The sequence below is a fragment of the Cladophialophora immunda genome, assembly GCF_000835495.1.
Source record: "Cladophialophora immunda strain CBS 83496 unplaced genomic scaffold supercont1.2, whole genome shotgun sequence".
Taxonomy (NCBI): Eukaryota; Fungi; Ascomycota; class Eurotiomycetes; order Chaetothyriales; family Herpotrichiellaceae; genus Cladophialophora; species Cladophialophora immunda.
Window position 1 is genome coordinate 3,781,843 of NW_015622542.1, and position 19,842 is coordinate 3,801,684.

A 19,842-nucleotide genomic window follows, 5' to 3' on the forward strand; every position below is an offset into this window, starting at 1 on the left:
GGCCAAAGACTCCGGCCCATCTCCGCCACCGCAGCCTGCGCATCGGCCATTCTTCTACCTCCTCAGTGCTCTTCGCTCCCCAAGCGACCCTCCGCATGACAGATCCTGCCTGATCCAACGTCGCTGTCTTTCGCCGTGTCGTCCCCTGGTTCCGTGCGGCCATTGACCGGCATCCGCCCTCCTCCCTTGCGCGACGACCCCCCCGTTCATTGGCCCTCGCCCACCAGAGTGTAACGTTCTGCAGTGCTTGTCCGCCGCTTGGTGTCGCGCGACCGCCCGCCAGAGCGCCCAACAATACTGTTGCTGATCACTAATTTGGGTGGCAGAACGTCCCATCATGCAATCATCGGGGCGGGAGAGTGTCCATCAATGGGACTTCAGCCCACGGGGTAGGAAGAAACAGCCAGGGGACCCCAGCATTTGACTTGTTGATATAAAAATGGCACACAACCCTGGGAGTCGCACCTCGTCGTGTCCCTTTGTCTCGGTCCTCTTTGAGCAGGAAACATATTCAAGCCTGGAACATATAACTTGACTTGTCCAGTGATCGATTCCACACCGTCGGAGGCTCCTCCCTTCACGCAGCTGGACGCATTCTCCCACACCCAGGTACTAGTCAAAGCCCAACAGGCCACCCCTGATATGGCCGAAGAGAAGGTCGCAAGAGACCCCGTGGTCGAGAAGCCGGAAGAAACTCAGAACGAGTTCGAGACATCTAGCCAAGTGCTTCCCGGCGACAAGACGGGCTCAGCAACGGCATTGGGTGATGACGCTCAGACCAAGGCGTTGACGCGGAAGCTTCTTTGGAAGCTTGATACAAGGTATGTATAACTTCCGTCTCGGGCGGGAGATTTTGGGCTCAACACATCGCCCCATGCAGAATTCTTCCCGTTCTCGCCTTACTTTTCCTCTGCTCCTTCCTCGACCGCACCAACGTCGGAAATGCAAAGATTCTGGGTCTCGAAAAGGATGCAGGCCTGAGCAACAGTCAATACGCAAATGGTCTTGCTATCTTCTTCGCCTTTTACATCGCTGCCGAATTGCCCAGTAATCTAGTTCTCAAGAAGTTTAGCCCGCGGCTCTGGCTGGCCTTTCTCACCGCTGCGTGGGGTATCATTGGGATGTGTCTGGGTTTTATTCGCAATTATGGTGGATTCCTGGCTGTCCGAGCGTTTCTGGGTCTCGCCGAAGGAGGATTATTGCCAGGTATGGGCTCAGCCTTTGAGATTTTGCGGAACGACGAAAGTCAAAAGTGTGCAGAGGTGATTCTAATCTCGTTTGCAGGCATGGTGCTTTACCTATCAGGGATGTATACCAGAGGCGAGCTGGCCCTGCGCATAGGACTGTTCTACACGAGCGCATCTCTTGCCGGAGCCTTTGGTGGTCTTTTGGCACGTGGTCTTTCAGCCATCGGTCCTACCGGCAGCGTCGTGGATGCTGGGTGAGTGGCTTCTTCTCAAGCCTCTCCGAAGGGTATGTGATGCTAACACTAGTTTCGACAGGTGGCGATGGATCATGATTATCGAAGGTCTTTTGACCTTTGCTGCTGGAGTGGCTTCATACTTCCTCCTGCCCAACAGCGTGTCAACAGCCTGGTTCCTGAAGCCTGAGGAGCGCGAGCTCGGTAAGAGGAGGCTACGGAACGATACCTCCGCGCACTTGCCCGACGGCCAGCATTCTGAAGGAGTGGAGAAGTTCCGATGGTCAGAAGTCCAGCGAGGAGTGCTCAATGTCCAACTATGGCTGACTGCGACGGCGTATTTCTCAATCCTTTCTGGCCTGTACTCATTTGGTTTGTTCCTGCCCACCATCATCAAAGGCCTGGGATACACGGCGAACGAAGCTCAGCTGTGGTCCGTCATCCCTTATGCTGTTGCGGCTGTCATCACCGTGGTTGTGGCCTTCGCTTCGGATCGACTGAAACTTCGAGGTATTGCGATGCTTGTCAGCTTGCCGCTGGCTATTATCGGATACGCAGTCATAGCCAATGTCAGCGAGCACGACAACCACACAAAGTACGGCATGACATTCTTGATGGCCACAGGATTATATGCAAGTGTTCCACCTGTTCTGGTGTGGAACTCGAACAATTCTGCCGGACACTACAAGCGTGCCACGACAAGCGGTCTTCAGCTGGCGATAGCCAACGCGGGCGGATTCGTCAGTGGTGAGTACTCAACTTTGCCCATCATCTGACAGGATGTCTGTTGCTAATGTTTATCAATAGCTTTCATTTATCCCTCCACCGAAGCTCCTCAGTACCACAAATCGCACACCATCATTTTGGGACTGCTGGTCTATGCATGGTTTGCGTAAGTCTTTTCAAGAGGCTGTCTTAATTCGGGTCAAATTAGTTTCCTTTCTGACAACCAGACACAGGATATTGTGCAACGTGCTATATTGCGCGAAGATTAATCGCGACAAGGCCAATGGCAAGTACGACAAGTATATCGGATACGGCGACGACCGGGATCCGGAATTCAGGATGGTGTTGTAATGTTCTAGAGAATGACTTGATGTGTCGATGAGCCCAGATCAGCGAAGGATTGTTCGATGTCAAGGTTGTGTGGCTGAAAGCCGGTCAATGCACGTTCTTCTTTGCGGGGTGCAAAGTACGGAAGAAGCCCTCTGACCCCCAGACGCGGGGTAGGGATGATTGAATCAACTGTACGGAGTATAGACCAGACTGCTCTCAACGTTGGCTCTTGAACAACGATAGATAGCAAAGTCGTAATCGACCAAATTGGCTGTCTTTCTTTGATCGTTTGCCCCAGTCACGACATACGACACCGCATACGTACCCGCAACGGTGAGGGTGACAGCAGCTTCTCCCTATCACCTCGCTCACCGACGCAGGATCATCCATCTTTCAGTTCAATCCAAACTCATTCATATCTTGCAAGTCACTTCTATCGTCTGTCTCACTAAGATGTCCTCCTCTCGTCCACCCAACCCTACCCAAATCCCAAACAATCTGCCTGGCCTCACCACTCACATCACGGGCCATGATGGCACCACTGGCAAAGCCATTGTGAAGGACAGCAGACCTGGCAATTGGACCGTCTTTGACGACAAGCTTATGGCCTTCAATGTGATCTACACCTCGGAATTCCCAGCAGACCTCAACGACGACCGTGATCTCAAGACCCACGACGAAGTCCTTTCCAGCGGAAAGCTCGGTCTCGTCAGATCCAACGGCACGGTTTGCCGCGTGGTCGACTTTGCCCCGGGATACGAGTGTATCATGCACAGAACCCAAAGTCTAGACTACGGCATTGTCCTTGAGGGGACGATCGAGATGGTGCTGGACAGCGGCGAGAGGAAGTTGATGCAGAGGGGCGACGTGGCGGTGCAGCGAGCCACCATGCACGCGTGGAAGAACACAAGCGAGACGGAATGGGGGAGGATGATCTTCGTGTTGCAGGACTGTAAGAGCTTGGAGATTGGAGGCAAGGCAATGAAGGAGGACTTGGGCAAGGGAGTCGAAGGGTTGCCGCCGAGTGGGAACGACTCCTAGGTAGACCAACTACCTAGCTACCTATCTGACTGATGGGCTAGGATCGAGAGGAGGGCAAGACACCAGCACCCAAGACAAGTCACTCTGTCGACAACGAGACAATGAACTCAGATGTCATGTAATAGCCTCTGCAGTGTTTTCCAAAGCGGAACGACCCCTGTGAACAGGACGGGCCCTTGCCCTTCTCCATGCAATGCTATGTACTCCGTATACCCTCTGCCGGTGAGCTACATCCCCTGGCCGGTACTCTCTGCGGTGGGCATAGGTCCTGGATGGCCCCCTTTTCTTGCTCGTCCACTCCGCACTAAGAGACCCTTCCTCCCGCTCTGGAGTTGTTTTATTATGTGCCGCTTTCCCGAATTTGGGGCGACGTTGTGGGCCTCGTGTTGATGGGCGATTAAAACCGGGACAACGATAAGGGCCTTTTGCCCAACCCAACCCTGGGCACGACCGGCCGGTCCAAGTTCAACCCTCTACAAACCACAAGACTCTTTTCATTGTTTGTGTGTATATACATACTACTAATTCTGTTTGACCTACGTCCTCTTTGCATACCCGTGTATTTTATTGACGAGCCCAGACAATACCCTGGGGGCGCACCTGGAAACGTCCAAAACGCGACACTTGTACGATTAGACCTCACGCCGAGACTCACTTTGCACCCTCCAAACCAATCTTGAACCTTTCTGCCGCGCGCCCACGACAAGGTTGGCACCTCTACGCTCCCTTTTCTAGAGGGGTTTCTGCCGGTCTTGTGACAGATCTGTCCCAGACAACGATGCGCCGAGGCTGCGGCCCTCAGGAACAAGTTCGCGACGACAACAATGGGATGGCCACGGAGTTCATCATTGGGCATAGACAACGCAACCTCCATGGCACGGATACGGAGCCGAGGAGAATCAGATCTCGAGAAGGAAGGATTTCTCAACCGTCACCCACACAGCAGCGAAGACGATAGCAACGACACCTTCGAGGACGAAGAAGGAAACCCCTCGGTCGCGTCGTCGCGGGCCACCTCTGCCTCCTACAGGCCCATGCTCATCAACAAAGCCTACAGTTCCAATCGATCCTCCTCCCCGTCCTACCTCGGCAGGATGCCTCGATCAATTATGCGTTATCTCTGCCTGGGCGTCGCCCTCACCCTGCTCATCTTCATCTTCTCGCTGGTGCGAATGAGTTACGTCGCTGAACAGGAGGTGCAGGAAGCTATTGAACAAGAAAAGATGAAGCCTAAACCCCCGCCCTGGGAAGATTTCCCGTTCCTGCAAAGATATTACGGCGGCATACGATCATTGGTCCCGGTCGGGAGTAACGTGCCCGAATACCCCAGAAAGGAGGACGAGGTGGAATGGGAGAAATTGAACATCACTGAAGAGGTGGTCGAGAACTTGGCGCCAGAGGACCCTTCCACCGGAAAGGAAAGGAGAAAGAGAGCCATCCAATCCAGCAAGAGATTCGAACCATATCCCAACTACACTTCGCCTGAATACATTGCCAAATACGGTGAAAAGGTGGATTGTTACCTGGATGCCGAGAATACCATCGAGATCCCACGGGTACGGATGTATGAGGGCGTCCCACGGGGGTTTCCGGATATGGTCATGGGTTCTGCGAAAATTCTGGGACTTCGGGACGACATCTGCTATGATCGCTTTGGTCGCTTGGGACCGTACGGCCTTGGATACAGCATCAACCGAGGTGGAAGCGGTGCTCAGCAGGAAGGCGAAAGAGAAGGGGCTGACCTAGTGTGGCAGGAAGCGCCCGAGGTGGATTGGAGGAATGTTCACTGGGCCGACGCTCAGCAACGATGTGTTTTGGCAAACAATCACCGTTTCAAGGAACTACCCGAAAAGCCACGGATCGACACCTTTCGAGTAATGCCGGTCGGCACCGTCTACAACAAGAGAGATGAGGTTGTGGAGGTCGAGGCCATGCCGACAAAGGCACCGGAGGCGCCGAAGAAACCCAAAACCGGGTCAGAAAGACTTCCTCGGACAGCGGTTGTGATCCGCACCTGGTGGGATTACCCGTACACGCCAGAAGACAAGATCTACCTTCGGTCTTTGATTTCAGAGCTGACCATGTTGAGCGGCGGAGAGTATGTTGTGCATTTCCTGGTCCAGGTCAAGTCCAACGACGTGCCCATATTCTCGGACGACGAGACCTACGAGCGTGTTCTGCGAGACTCATTGCCCGAAGAATTCCGTGGCATGGGCACCCTCTGGACGGAGAAGCAAATGGAGCTCATGTATGGTGGCCTGGAAGAGACAAACATGCGCGGCTTGCCCGTTCACGGGGTGTATCGCAGCACTTTCATGCCCATGCAGTACTTTGCCTATCAACATCCCGAGTACGACTTCTTCTGGAACTGGGAGATGGACATTCGAACCACGCACCACTGGTATCATTTCTTCGACAGTATCACGAAATGGGCCAGACAACAACCCCGCAAACTGCTTTGGGAGAGAAACAGCCGGTTCTATGTTCCATCCGAACACGGCGAATGGGAAGACTTTAGCCAAATGGTTCGCATCCAAACGGAACATGGCACAAATAGCATCGCCAATCTGTGGAGCAGCCTGAACCGCGCAAACAAGGATCCTAATGACCCGAGCTCCAAGATTACTCCAGTCGGAGCGATGAAACAGCAAGGCGACAGGCCAGTCTGGGGTCCTGAACGACCGTTTGATGACGATGTCGCAATGGATACCGACCCAGCTCCACCCACATCCTTTGAAAAAGATAAATACACGTGGGGCGTGGGCGAAGATGCAGACCTGATCGTGTTTAACCCGCTGTTCGACCCCGACGGCACGACGTGGCTGCTTACGGACGATACCACGGGTTACAACATCACGCGTGGCCGCCCTCCGCGCCGTACGGCCATAATTACTGCATCCCGCCTCTCTCGGAAGCTCCTGGTGACGATGCACAAGGAAACGGCGCTGAAGAAACACAGCATGTTCTCCGAAATGTGGCCTGCCTCCTGTGCCCTGCACCACGGCCTCAAAGCCGTCTACGTGCCTCATCCAGAATATATCGACCGCAAATGGCCGACCAACTACCTCGCCTCCGTCTTCAACGGGGGCCGCAACGGCGCCACGGGCGGCGCCCGCACCTCTGTCTTCGGCGAGCGCGAACACAACTTCCGAGGCACGACGTGGTATTACAATGCCGGGTTTCCCGAGGTGCTCTGGCACCGCTGGCTGGGGATGCGGTTCAACAACGACGGCGGCGAGCAGCACGAGGTCGCCGGGGAGGGCCGGATGTGTCTGCCGGGCATGCTGCTGCATCCGATCAAGCGGGTCGAGCTGGTCCAGGAAGGGAGGAGGGCCGATCAAACGGGATAGACGAACGGCGGGGGCTCCTCCCAGGCCATTCACGATGAAAGCGGGGACGATGGATTTTTTTTTCTCTTGGAATAAAAAAACAAAGCTCACAGAGTCTTGGACATTCGCGCGTCGGTGCAACACAATATACATGCCAATCTCCTTTTTTTTTACTGCGCTGGGCCGGGCGGGGGTGTTGGTCGCTACATCATACATACATAGGTACCTCCCTGGATATGTACCACGGTTTGCAATGTCGATACGTCACCACTACGATGTCGACGCCCCAGCAAGCAGACGATAGCTCAACGATAAGGCCCTCGTAGAGGTTCTGCTGCGGTGGCTTCTGGCGAGGCCTCGCTTGACGGTGTGAAGACGGAGCGCGTCTGTTCATTCACGCTGGGGATCACTGCGACTGGTGGATTGTTGTCCTATTGTAGTACAGAATCTTTCACATCTCCCAAAACCATCGATGAGGTGTTAGAAAGGTTGGGGAATGGCCAACGTTTATCAAAGACCCTGCTTTTCTTATTTGGCGCCACTCTCTTTTTCTACAGTCGCATGAGAGGGGGGCAAGACACATGCACATGCACATGCACACTGTAGATTTCATCCTCAGCACTAGCACTTCCTTTTTGTTCTGGCGCCGATTACCCAATTCCCCCAACAAGATTCAGTCCCTCATCAAACGCCATATGGATCGCCAACCGGAGGAACTATACGCGAGAAAGCCGGGGTGTTCCTTGGGACGCCCGTCTAGCAGTGCATGTCGAACTTGGGCTGTCGGTCGGACGTGAAGGAGCCCCAATGCTGCTCGCTTGCAGTTTGCCCGTCGTCACCGATCGCGTCGGCCTTGCCAGGCTCGTCGAAGGCCTCGAACCAGAACAAGTCAATGCCCCAGTCCAGAATGCCGCAGACGGCGGACTGCCAATATGTCTTCATGTTGTCGTCGCCTGCTTTTGCTGCGCCAGCGTCCGTGCCGCCAGTGCCAGGCCAGCCGGTTTCTGATATGAAGGTTAGAGCCCAGTCGCCATTGAAATGGTCTGCGGAGAGTGCTGTGCTTACCGCCGTTCATGAAATGGATCTTGTCCAGGCTGCCGCTGACTTCTTGGACGTGACCAAGGGCCTGGGCCATGTCGTCAAAGTAGGTCTTTGTCGCATTCGAGATATCTTGGTACTGCCAGTAGGCAAAGCCATTGGCGAGTCTATACCTTGGTAAGCCGCCACTCCAATCACACACAGTTGTTCGTAGCTCTTACATCAGCTGAATGCCGCTCTTGATAATGGAGTCCATGGTGCCATTATTCCAACAGTTCCAGCTGTCTGCGCTTCCAAGTTGGGTGTCGGGGTAGGACTTTTGCATGTCCGAAATCCAGCCTAGAAGATCATCGGCATTGTAGGTGCCGCGGTACATGCCCTCGGACCCGATTGTGATGCCGTACAGTGTATCGCCAAAAGATGTAGGATCTGCCTCGTCGATTGCGGCCTTCTCCCTGTCGTAAGCGCCGCCATCAGGCCTGACGTAGAATACGTCAATTAGTCTGAGTTCCTTCGGCCTGCGCTCAGAGGCGGCACTCACCACATGCCCAATAACACCTTGATGCCTGCAGACTTGGCAGCCGGGAGGACTTCTGAAGGCGTATGGCACGGGTTGCCATACTGGTCGGAGGAAGAGTAGGTGCGAACTAACTGAGCATCGGTGTTGCTCAGGATCGCCTTGAAGTCGGCTTCAAAGTCGGATTCGGTTTTGCAGGTGCCATCTGGGTTGGTGTTTCCCACGGCAAACCCCAGCGTTCCAGCTGCGGACACTGCCAGCGGTGCCGTAGCCAGAACCGCGGAGAGGACGTCGCGGAGTTGCATGTCGTATTTGCTGCTTAAACAAAGATCTCTGGAAGGGATGACGGTGGTTTGGATTGTGAATCTCGCGCAGGAGAGGCTCAAGCTCCGGGAAGGTGGAAAAGAAGGACTCCGATGACAGGAAGAACGACGAAAAGAGTGACTGAAATGGGTGATATTGCAAGACAAAGGAAGAAAAATGGTCGACGGCTGAAGGGCAAACACGGTCTTACCCCAGAAGTCTGGAGATGCATCCCCTTTGCATTGACGCGCCTGAACCGTTGTCCCTGACTATTCCGTTCCGGGAACTTACACATTGCCGCCTTATTACACTCCGCAGCGCCTCATTGCGGCTAGTGCAAGCCTGACGCCAAGGCTAATCAAGGACCAAGATGGTAAGGACAAGGCTAGCGGTAGCAGATAGATCTTATTGAGACCGCCAGATAGTAGAAAGTATCGGTAAAACAGGTCTAGAGACGAAGCAGATGTCAACACATCATGCTGAGCACAGCCCCAGCACATCTGAAGGTATAGTCCACGTCCTCATAATATCGTTCCTGGCCTGAAATTGCATGAGGAGACCTGCCTCCATGTGCCAACTTATGTGGCAGTGCAAGGCCCATAGTCCCGGATTGTCTGCAACAAACCGGATGAGTGCCCACCCATACGCATCAATCATGAGCGTGTCCCGTCTCATGACATTTGACAGTGTCTTGTTCAAGCCATCGTAGGTCGACCAATCAAAGTATTGATCCGGCGAGGAGGCAAGAACCCAGAAAGTATGACCGTGGAAATGGAACGGGTGAGCCCCTTCGTCGTAGTTAGTGATCAATAGATCCACCACGGCGTATTCGGGGATGTCAATGACATATTGACTGGCACTGAATGCCGAGCTGACTCCAGAAGTCGTGAACGAGGCGTTGGCCGCCTGGAGGCCCGCCACAGCTTGGTTCAGTGTGGGCACATCGGCCATGACCCAGGACGTGCCGTTGATATAGGCTCGATCCAGGGCATAGTCTCCAATCTGGAAGTTTGCCGCAATAGCATACATTGTCGTGGCGGGTGGTGCTTCTGCTTCGAAGAATGGTGTCAGCAATGACGAGTTCAGGCCAACACACTGGACATCCACTGCGTCCTTCCAGTCCGTCGAGTTTGTTGGGTCCTGTGTGCTGTTGGTATATGTTATCAGAGCCCTCACGTTAGGGTCCAGGACTGGATTGGGTCCTCCAAAGCAGAATGTGTTCATCTGTGCTCGCATCCAGTAATTCGACCCCGCCGACTGATTGGCGTTGATGACGATTGAGTACCTCTGCGCCACGGCAATGTCCAGTCGATGCACCGAGAGAGGTTCGGTTGCGGTCCCGTCCGCTTCAATGACGGAGAGGGGATGGTTGTCTATGGAGAATTCAAATGTCCCGAAAGCCCCCGTATTGATCAACCGATATCGATACCGTTTGCCGTGCTCGACTGTCAACACCGCACGTGTCGAGTTTTGTTCGCAAACATAGCCACTGTCGGAATCGAGTGTTGAACAATTGAAATAGTTGGTCCCCTGGATCAAGCCGTTGTCAGGAACAGGTTCGCTATTTTCACTGCCACTGGCGAGGTAGTCGGGCAGAAGTGCCTGACTATAGTCGTGGTACCAGTCTTGGATAAGCACGACCTGGTCCACGTCGTAGTACTTCTGCATCTTGACCTCGTCTGGCGAGTGGACAATTAGGGGTCCCACGGGGCCATCACCATTCGTAGTCGAATAGTGTGTATGGTACCAATAAGTTCCAAACTGGTTTTCCACGGTGAAGTTGTAGGTGAAGCTTGCGCCTGGGGGAATCGGACATTGAGTTATCCCAGACGTTCCGTCCATCCAGTTTGTACCATTCTGATACAGCCCATGCCAGTGAAAGGCGGTGCCGTTCGGGAGGTTGTTCTGAACATGGACGAGGATCCGATCGCCCATATTGGCACGGATCAGCGGGCCTGGGAAACGGCCATTGATGGCGATGACCTGGCGAAAGACACCATCCGGCGACAGCTCGATTTCACCGACGGTGAAGTTATATTCGCGTGTGGTCGGTGGCGCATTGAAATCCCATCCTGCTATGTCGAGGGTGTAGTCTTCCACGTTTGATCTCCATGGAGGGACCAGCAGCGATGCTTGTGAGTCCTCGCTGGGCGACGAACTGTTCGAGGGCGATGGAGACCCAGTGGCACTGTTCGATTGTCCCTTGTGGGAGTGTTTTAGTCCCAACCCAAGACCTAGCCCTAGCGCCAGTCCAAGGACCACCACGACAACAACCACAAAGAGGGCGATGTACGTTGTCCTCCGCGAGCCTTTCGACTGTGTCCCAGGACCTTTGGCAGCTGTCGCACCGGCTGAGGGAGCAACATTCTGCTCGTGGGCGCCCTTTGGCTCTGCAGACATATCTTTGGGCTATGTTTCCTGGCAGCTCGATTGATCTCGATGACACGCAGTCAACAACTAGGTGATGTCGAATGGCTTGTAAAGGTATACACGAAGGAGACTCAATCTCACCAGCGGGGCGTCTGTTCGAGTTTGCCACCCATATCTCCCTCGCTGATCCCCGCCATGGCGGCAGAAATACAATCCACGAATGATACTCCTACCTGGTCGCCACGGGCAGCGCGCCGGTCTAGCCGTGTGATCCGTTTGCAGAATCTTCGCTCTCCTCGTACAGCTGCCCAGATCGGTGTAGGCGGACGTTGTGGCTCGGATGGCCACCAACGCAAATGGCAAGGCTGCTGTTGGGTCGCGCTCGGTTAAAATGGCACACTGGCACTCTCGCAAGGGCGCTGCTTGACGTTGCCTGGGCGTGCGAGAACCGAGACGCGGCCATACTCCGAAAAGCCTCTGGTGACCAGCCTTTCCGTGGTCTCCATCCTATCAGACAGAACACGTTTCTAAGCAAAGTGTCCATGCTTGAAGCTTGCTAGAGATGCATGATGTACAAATCATGGAGTGCAGTTGGAAGAAAGAAGTCGAGCCAAGCCACACGTGCGCGAGCCTCACCAGTGGTTGGCCCGCTGCCTTGGCGCCCGGAGCTCAGTGCCAATAGCGGGAGGTTGGTAGGGTCGTATGAACCCCACTCTTGGATCCACCGACCTCTATGCTGTCTCCACCAAGGCTCCATTGCTGTTCCCACTCTCTGCTCAAGCTTTGACAAGGTATTCTAGAGATCGTGCCGCTAAAAGCTTCGACTGCAGCTTTGTTTGGTGGGTAGCATGCCCCTCACAGACGATGCTTTTTTGCAGCTTGTCTCGTTACCAGGAAAGGCAACGCCGAGCATGCGATGGCCCAAAAGCCTGGTCAAAAGATACGCTGTGCGCGAGCGCATGCTCACAGCTTTGGTCCAGCCGCAACGAGAGCTCCCTGGACCTTGGGGACATGGCCTGGCAATCACATTGGAGCTCTGCTTGCTGCTACGCACGTCTGCGGAAAAACCATAAAAGAGCTCGTCGCCCGAGACGCTGCCTCCTCGCTTTCTGTCAGATCCTGCATCCTCGCGAGCTGTATTAGAAACGCACTCGAGAAGCTCTTCCATCATGATGAAGTCTATCGCTTTGCTCGTTGCTGCGGGCTCTCTAGCAGCTGCCGTTCCTTACCAATCCCCCCCTCCTGTCTCGACCATTGAGCCCTCGCTCACCCAAATTGAGCAGTCTGCTGCCACCGCGACCAGCCTGTCCCCCGTGAGCAATGTCAAGGGTGTGGCTTTCAGCCGCTTCTACCAGATCTGGCTGGAGAACATCGACTACTCTGCAGCCGCCGGCGACCCGAACCAGCAGTTCCTAGCCACGCAAGGCATCACGTTGACCAACTACTTCGCTACCACTCACCCCTCGGAACCCAACTACTGTGCTGCAGCTGGTGGTGACAACTTTGGCATGGACAACGATGATTTCCATCAAATCCCTGCGGACATTGCTACTGTCGTCGACCTGCTCGACACAAAGGGAATCAGCTGGGCGGAATATCAGGAAGACATCCCGTTCCCTGGTTTCCAGGGCTTCAACTACTCCAACCAGGTCACCTTTGCCAACGACTACGTTCGCAAGCACGATCCTTTGATCCTCTACAAGTCGGTCACGAACAATGCCACCCGACGTGCGTTGATCAAGGGTTTCGATGGCTTCGCGAACGACCTCGCCAACAAGACCCTGCCTCAGTGGGCGTTTATTACCCCCAACATGACCAACGATGCCCACGACACCAACGTCACCTTTGGTTCGCAGTGGCTGCGCAACTTCATGACCCCGCTCCTGGCCAACGAGTACTTCATGAACGACACGTTGGTCCTCCTCACCTTCGACGAGAACGAGTCGTACGGCATCCAGAACAAAGTGTTCTCTATCCTCCTCGGCGGCGCCGTCCCCGCACACTTGAAGGGCACCACGGACAACACCTTCTACAACCACTACTCGACCATCTCCTCCGTCTCCCAGAACTGGGGCCTGCCGTCGCTGGGCCGCTGGGACTGCCACGCCAACGTCTTCGAGCTGGTGGCGAACAAGACCGGCTACAAGAACGCCAACGTCAACACCAAGGGACTCTTCTTCAACTCGTCGTACCCCGGCCCCGTCTCGGACGACGAGTATGTTTCTGCATGGCCGATCCCGACCAACGCCTCGACCTGCGCCCATGGCAAAGGCGTGTTGAAATCCGTGGTGAACACCTTCAAGGGCAAGGCCGCTACCCTCAACTACACCAACCCATATCCCTATGACGCACTGACCGGCAACAATGTGCCATAAAGAGCTTTAGCCGCGATGACAAGCGTGTTGGGAAACGATGCTATATGAGTGGCTATGTACTGCGAACGAATCAAAGATAGTTAGTTAATAAGCAAAATAGCCTACAATAAAATAGCTAGTTTTCCACTGCGTGGCTGATCCCCGACTGCCGACTTCGAGTAATAATTGCCTTTGTAGCCGGAGCGATTGCTGCTTCGTGCTCGTACCGGTCCTCCGAATGCAGCCAATGTAGGTATTCCAGGGGCCAGAAAGTTCCGCCTTCCACTTCCTGTACCACAATCGGGCTCAGACAACGTGGGTAGAACGCATCCTCTGGCCGCAAAAGCCGCACGTTGCGACGGGATCATTCCCAAATCAGGCTGTGGTACCTCGGACCCTCCCCCCCAGCGAGAGCGAACAAGGCAGGGCAGCTTCGAGCAGCGACTACGAATAGCAAGCTGGCCGTTTGTCAATAGCTCAAAGCTATTTGTCCGGATTGCAACGGTACGGACCCCGTAGAGGAGGAAGCGTGCTACGCATCCTGAATCCTGATCGCCTAGTACCCACGACTGTCCCATTCCTGGCGACTCGTGCTCGGCGAGTGCCGTACCTTGAGCATATGATTGGCTACATACCAGAAGCAGCAACTCCTTCCAAAGACCAATGAGAACCCTTCCAATGTGCACAAGCAGAGATAGTCAGCAAGCCCTCTTTTTTGTTTTCTGGAATCCTTCCACCACAGCTCGTCTAAGTTGGACTACTGCAACGAGCTGAACAGCCGAACAACACCCATGGCGCAACCTGCTGCTGCGCCTCCAATGACCACCATCTGCCCCGCACCGCCGAGATTGCATCTCACGCATCTCCAACCTCGCCATCCCTCGACGAACCCTGTCTTGACGTAGCCAAAAGCAAACAACGCTACAATCATCACGCTGATGCTCCATATCAACCCATCCGTGACCCGGCTGGTGAAGAAGTAGGGGAGCAGCGGTACAAAGCCACCAATGAAATACCCCAACGCAATCGTAATGGCGCAGACCACCGCCCGACTGGGCGCGGGCTCTGGTGTGTTGTGTTGGAAGTGCATGAGGAAGTTCACCACCGTGTCGGGACTGTTCGAAGTCATGAGTTGGTGGGTAAAGTCCTTGAGGAGGGAAGGTGAGAGGTGGTAGGGTGCGAAGATGGACGTGATTTCCGAGGACAGATTTCTGCTCGATTCGAGCACCTGTGACCGTGTCGAGCGGTAAGTGGCGTTGTATGCTGCTTCTTCGCTTTTGGCACCCAGGTAGCCGCCCAAGCCCATGGAGATTGCTCCTGCAATGAGCTCGGCGAGACCACCAAAGACGACAACCTTCGTGTCACCCAGGGCAGAGAGGCCGGCGGTAAGGGCGAAGGGCACCGTCAAGCCATCTGAGAGGCCGATGATAGCATCCGATACTATCCTTGCATTGATCGGGCTGCGCTCTCTCTGTGGTGGTGGAGGCAGAGGACTGTCATACACAGTCTCCGCCGAGGACTGACTGCTTGTTTCGATCGCCAGCATGGCGTCTTTCTCCGCGTCAGCGGGCACCGCTGTATACGATCGCTTCATCATAGCTTTGAACATGGCAGCCATGGCATTGGTATCTTCGAAACTGTCGATTGACATATTGAACGGAAAATCTCTTTGAGCGTAGAGTCTTGGTTGGTAACTCTTGTTGCAGTCGAAATAACAAAATGTATGTTCTCAGCAGATGCAGAGACTCAGAGGTAGAGAAGATGGAGATGAACTGCCTAGGGTCGAGGAGGAACTCGCGCAAAGGAGGGAGGCTGGGCGCATTCGAGCTATAGGGATTCCTCAACATCCGTCTGCCTTACCGGTTTTGCCTTGCACGGTAATGGGCCGTGATACGAATGTAACACAACCAGAAGCTGGAACCACGATGCAACAAGCTTGCTTTCGATCTCTTCTTACCTTCCTGATGGAGAACCACCTCGAACTCTCGACGTCGGCAACGATGCTAGGAGCTTGCCTAGTGGGAGAGCAACGGAATCATGGTCACTTGAACGCCTGTCGATAGGCAACATGGCCTCGGTAGAACAAAAATTTGTGGCCGATGGGCCTTAGCGTGGTGGAAGGAATAGAGTGCAAGCAGCTCAGGAACATAAGCCTCATGCGGCATGACGATCGCATTACCCTGTCCACTCGAGCCCGTGGGCAACTTGGCTTATCAATCACAAAGAAATGAATGCGATTGGGCTTTCCTAGCAACACGGCAACGGCACAGGAGTCAGGGTCAGGGCAAGCATCGGCCAAGCTCCCCACGCTTGCTTGACCTTCCGTTCAAAGCTTGATAGTGCATAAGTGGGTCATGTACAACGCTAATGCACGTCCCGCCCCGCTGGGATCAAAAGTCCCCACAGCATCCACTTGACGAGGCTATCAGCCTGTTCCGTGGTCGTCGACGGCAGCATTCATTTGTATTCCAACCTTCGGGCAGTCAACACAGCACTCTGCCGAAGCTCGATATCCACTCGTAACCTACTGCATGTCCTCAAACTTTGAATGGGCGTTTATGCCGTTCTCAGAAGGTGACATGCCGGTCGTTGCGCCTTGCTCCAATGCTAAAGGCACGGGAATCACGGCATTGGCTATGGACCTTTGTACGGCACTTGCGATGAGAAACTGGAGCGTCATGTGTGTCTATCAGTTGTAGAGAACTGTCCGGGAAGACGCCGCTGAGGAAAAGTCTGCATGTCAAGGCACGAGGTGTGTAGAAGGCATAAATTTGAGTGCCCCTGCCTCTTTCCATGGAGGCCGGCAAGTGCGAACAACAGAAAGCAACCCATTTTTTTCGTTCTAGAATGGCAACTCTCCTTTCTCTTCTGAGTGCTTCTGCGCTCATCTCCCACACTGCAGCTCTCCCAGTCAACCGACAAGCATCAATATGGTCAGGGCTGAGCTCGAAGATCACCCATGTTGTTTACCTGATGATGGAGAACCACTCCTTCGACAACATCGCCGGATACTGGGACTTTAACGACATTGACAACTTGCGCAACATCACTTTCTGTAACGAGTTCACCAACCCAAACTGGACCGTCTGGAATGAGCCCTTGATGATCTGCGCCGGCAAGTACGAGGCCGAAGTACCACTCAAAGACCCCGACCATAATTTTGCGGGCACCAGCTACGAGATTTACCGCAAATGGCAGCCAACCGCGGACGATGTCCCTGACATGTCGGGCTTCATCGAGAGACAGTCCGAAAGGTACAATGCAACACCGGGAGACTCCTCTTTCGTTATCAAGGCTTACGACCCATCTATGGCGACCACTCTGACCACTTTGGCCCAAAACTATGCTTTCTGGGACACTTACTTTGCAGAGCATCCCGGGCCCACCAATCCCAACAGGCAATTTGCAACCTCAGGCTCGAGCTGTGGCTATGTGGACAACACCGACCAGGCCTCTGGCTGGTTCAGCAACACCACCGGCACGACCTGTGCGGTCTCCATCTTTGAATCCCTATCCAACAAGAATATTTCCTGGAAGAACTACTACGAAACCGATATCATCGACGCATATATGTATAAGTGGGTCCAGGACAACGCCATGGACCGACTTGTCCATGCGGATCAGTTTTACAAAGACCTCGCGAATAACGAGCTGCCCCAGTTCTCTTACATCAACCCGGAATGTTGTACTATTGACTCTATGCATCCTACTAGCAACATGGCTGCGGGAGAAATGATGATCAAGCATCTCTATGACTCTCTCCGCAACTCCTCGTACTGGGATAATCTGTAAGGCTGCTCTCCTCCCCTTGTTGCGCAAGCTGTCTTGGCTAATTGGTCCTCGATAAAACAGGCTTCTGATCATGTAAGCCCATCACCAAAACCCACTATTAGTTGTTGTCTCGGGTTCTGTTTAAAGGCTGTGGCCTGTTGTCTGATCTCGTTTCCCCCCTTCGGACGCTGACTTCAGGGTAACAGTAACTTCGATGAACACGGAGGGTTCGCCGACCACGTCCCTCCTCCCGTGGGCGTCCCCGCGCCTGACGACGGCATCACGTTCTCAGGCATGTCGGACGGCCACAACGTAACGTACGACTACACGCGGCTGGGCGTGCGGGTCCCTGCGTTCGCCATCTCGCCCTGGATCCCGCCTAACACACTCATCCACGACGAGGGCACCATGTACGCCGAGAACTCGGCATACACGCACACGTCAATGCTGCATTTCCTGCAGGAGCTGTGGGGACTGGAGGGGCTGAACAACCGTGTCCAGTGGGCCAAGACGTTCGAGCACATCTTTGCCGACACTCCGCAAGAGGGCGGCGGTATGATGAGCCTGCCCAGCCCGGTCTGGCATGCTGGGTTCGGTCAGCCGGAGCCGGAAGCCTTCTATCTGTTGAACCAGGACGAGAGCTACTATGCAAGCTTGGATTGATGAAGTAATAACGCTAATATTATAGTCCAGTCTTTAGAGTATATAGATACTTCCAGCTTAGTTGGCTCGGAAAAATAAAATCTACGATCTGCCTCACAACATCCTCCTGGTTCGAAGACGCCTAGTAGCAATGTTCAACATTATCTAAGAGCAGCCAAGGTCTCATATAGAGCCTGCTGTAATCGTGACGGTCGACAAAGTTACCGGTGCTAAGCAAAGAGGCAAGCCAGGATGCGGGCAGGAGTAATCCACCCTGATCCAGACCGTCACGTTTTCGGCGGCTTATCGTCGCCGCGGCGCAGTCAGACGACACTGCCCTCCTCAAAGTCGCGTGACGGGAACCCGGGGAGCATTAGTGCGGTCTCACCACCCTCCCTCTCTGCAGGGTCTCGACTTGGAGCGGTCTAAATCCCAAGATCTGCATTCCCCGCAAGGGCGAAGCCGGAGATCCGAGAACAGAAACCCCATGTCCTTCCCACGCAACTCTTCCAATCAAGCATTGACCCGATGCCAGACTTCCGAGCCGCCGAGCAGGGCACTAACCGTGCCTGCAGCGCCAACCGTGACAGGATCGAGTGGGAACCAGCCTACCGCTGTCCCTGGGATCAGCAAATCACAGCTGTCGATGACCAGTTGCCGAACAGTAGCGCGGCGTTTCGCGGATTGGGCATGCCTTGCTTTCGACTGTTCTCGCTCCTTGGGCTGGACCGCGCCCTTTTCATTGGCCTTTTCGACAGTGGTCAAAGCGGTCTTCTTCTGGTCGGCTGATTGGTCGTTTCTTGCCAGTGCGGAGTCGGGGGAGACAAATAAGAGTTCATATAGACTCAGGGCAACCGAGACTGACAAGGAGTAGAACCAGAATTTCAATGCCTCATTCTGGGTTGTAACGGCCCATGGTCTCCAAGTCCCGAGGACTGCGTCGACCTATTTGATCGAGGTGGAGTCCCTCGGTCAGCTCTACGCCCGAGGAGACTTTGTGATAGTTTTGTTGGGGTACGCACAATTGTAAACATCTCCAGAAACAGGTACATGCCGAGCAGGGACCACTTTGAGACAATCAAGAGAAAATGAATGTTGCTTTGAGCTGCCGGTGGCTGGGATTGTTTCGATGGTTTATCTTTCGCCGTCCCACTTGCAGGAAAGGACTGGTACTGGCTATACGCCATATTCCAGCAGTCGATCCATTTGAAGAGGCGGAGATATCGGCGTGCTGAAACCCCAGTTTGTCAGCTACAAATCTCCAGGACAACAACATCACAATCCTATCGGTCGGAGAGGGTATGGATAATGTCGGCAACCGCGTTAGCTGCTTACCGAGCGCAAAGTGGTTCTTGACCGTTAGCCACTGGGCAGCCTCGTCCGGTGACAGGTAACCGATCGTTGCGGCGATCTGCGAGGTCGACTGTAGAAACTTAAGGCTCTTTTCAACGCCAACTTTTGCGTCCCAAATCAATCCAAGTCAGCACCAATGTCCTGCTGCGCTGCTAGCACTATCGCAATGGAGCGAAGTCGGCTTGCTCAGATCCGGGGAAATGGATTGCTTACGGGCGTCGTTTGAGAATCTCGTTATGGACTGCAGCATCTTGAACGGGTTACCAGGCAAAGAGATGTTCACAAACTGAGGAAGTGACCCGAAGAGAGCAGAATATCTCAGCCTTCACCTCAAGTCGAAGAGAAACTTGCCATGTTTTCGCTCCGTTAAAGGGGAGATGTGGCTGATTCGGTGAAGTCCGCTATCGGAATGGCTTGCTCTGCCTCGAGTACGCCATCACCACAGACATTGAGATTGGGAAATCTGTGAAGCAGTTGTAAATGGCATCGGATACAGCGGTCGTATCCCGGCGAAGAATGACATGTCCCTTCTAGACGGAAACCTGAACGGTGACGTTGGAGGGAAAGGACGAAGAGCCGGAAGGCTGGCTGTGGCTGGGAAGTTAAAAGCGGCAAAGTATGATGCCTGCTTCGGAACTAGCGTGATGT

The 19,842-nt window shown here is 54.2% G+C and overlaps 5 protein-coding genes across 5 annotated transcripts; 3 read left to right on the forward strand and 2 right to left on the reverse strand.

The window, feature by feature from the left end:
• The first annotated feature begins 70 nt into the window (after positions 1-70).
• On the forward strand, positions 71-2,802 carry PV07_03606 (uncharacterized protein). The gene is made up of 6 exons (XM_016390341.1): positions 71-821; positions 881-1,206; positions 1,285-1,441; positions 1,503-2,167; positions 2,228-2,312; positions 2,380-2,802. The coding sequence occupies exons 1-6, from the start codon at positions 643-645 to the stop codon at positions 2,495-2,497; spliced, it is 1,530 nt and encodes a 509-aa protein (XP_016252243.1). The 5' UTR covers positions 71-642; the 3' UTR covers positions 2,498-2,802.
• A 75-nt stretch (positions 2,803-2,877) lies between these two features.
• Positions 2,878-3,615, forward strand: PV07_03607 (uncharacterized protein). Its single transcript, XM_016390342.1, has one exon. It carries the CDS (start codon positions 2,930-2,932, stop codon positions 3,515-3,517), a length of 588 nt encoding a protein of 195 aa, XP_016252244.1. The 5' UTR covers positions 2,878-2,929; the 3' UTR covers positions 3,518-3,615.
• Positions 3,616-3,962: 347 nt separating this feature from the next.
• PV07_03608 (uncharacterized protein) lies at positions 3,963-7,362 on the forward strand. Its single transcript, XM_016390343.1, has one exon. The coding sequence runs from the start codon at positions 4,342-4,344 to the stop codon at positions 6,865-6,867; it is 2,526 nt and encodes an 841-aa protein (XP_016252245.1). The 5' UTR covers positions 3,963-4,341; the 3' UTR covers positions 6,868-7,362.
• On the reverse strand, positions 7,136-8,907 carry PV07_03609 (uncharacterized protein). The gene is made up of 4 exons (XM_016390344.1): positions 8,426-8,907; positions 8,106-8,363; positions 7,912-8,051; positions 7,136-7,850 (listed from the first exon to the last, which is right to left on the reverse strand). Exons 1-4 carry the CDS (start codon positions 8,704-8,706, stop codon positions 7,603-7,605), a joined length of 927 nt encoding a protein of 308 aa, XP_016252246.1. The 5' UTR covers positions 8,707-8,907; the 3' UTR covers positions 7,136-7,602.
• Positions 8,908-17,873: 8,966 nt separating this feature from the next.
• On the reverse strand, positions 17,874-19,736 carry PV07_03610 (uncharacterized protein). The gene is made up of 4 exons (XM_016390345.1): positions 19,408-19,736; positions 19,177-19,296; positions 18,864-19,072; positions 17,874-18,786 (listed from the first exon to the last, which is right to left on the reverse strand). Exons 1-4 carry the CDS (start codon positions 19,442-19,444, stop codon positions 18,355-18,357), a joined length of 798 nt encoding a protein of 265 aa, XP_016252247.1. The 5' UTR covers positions 19,445-19,736; the 3' UTR covers positions 17,874-18,354.
• Positions 19,737-19,842: the final 106 nt, after the last annotated feature.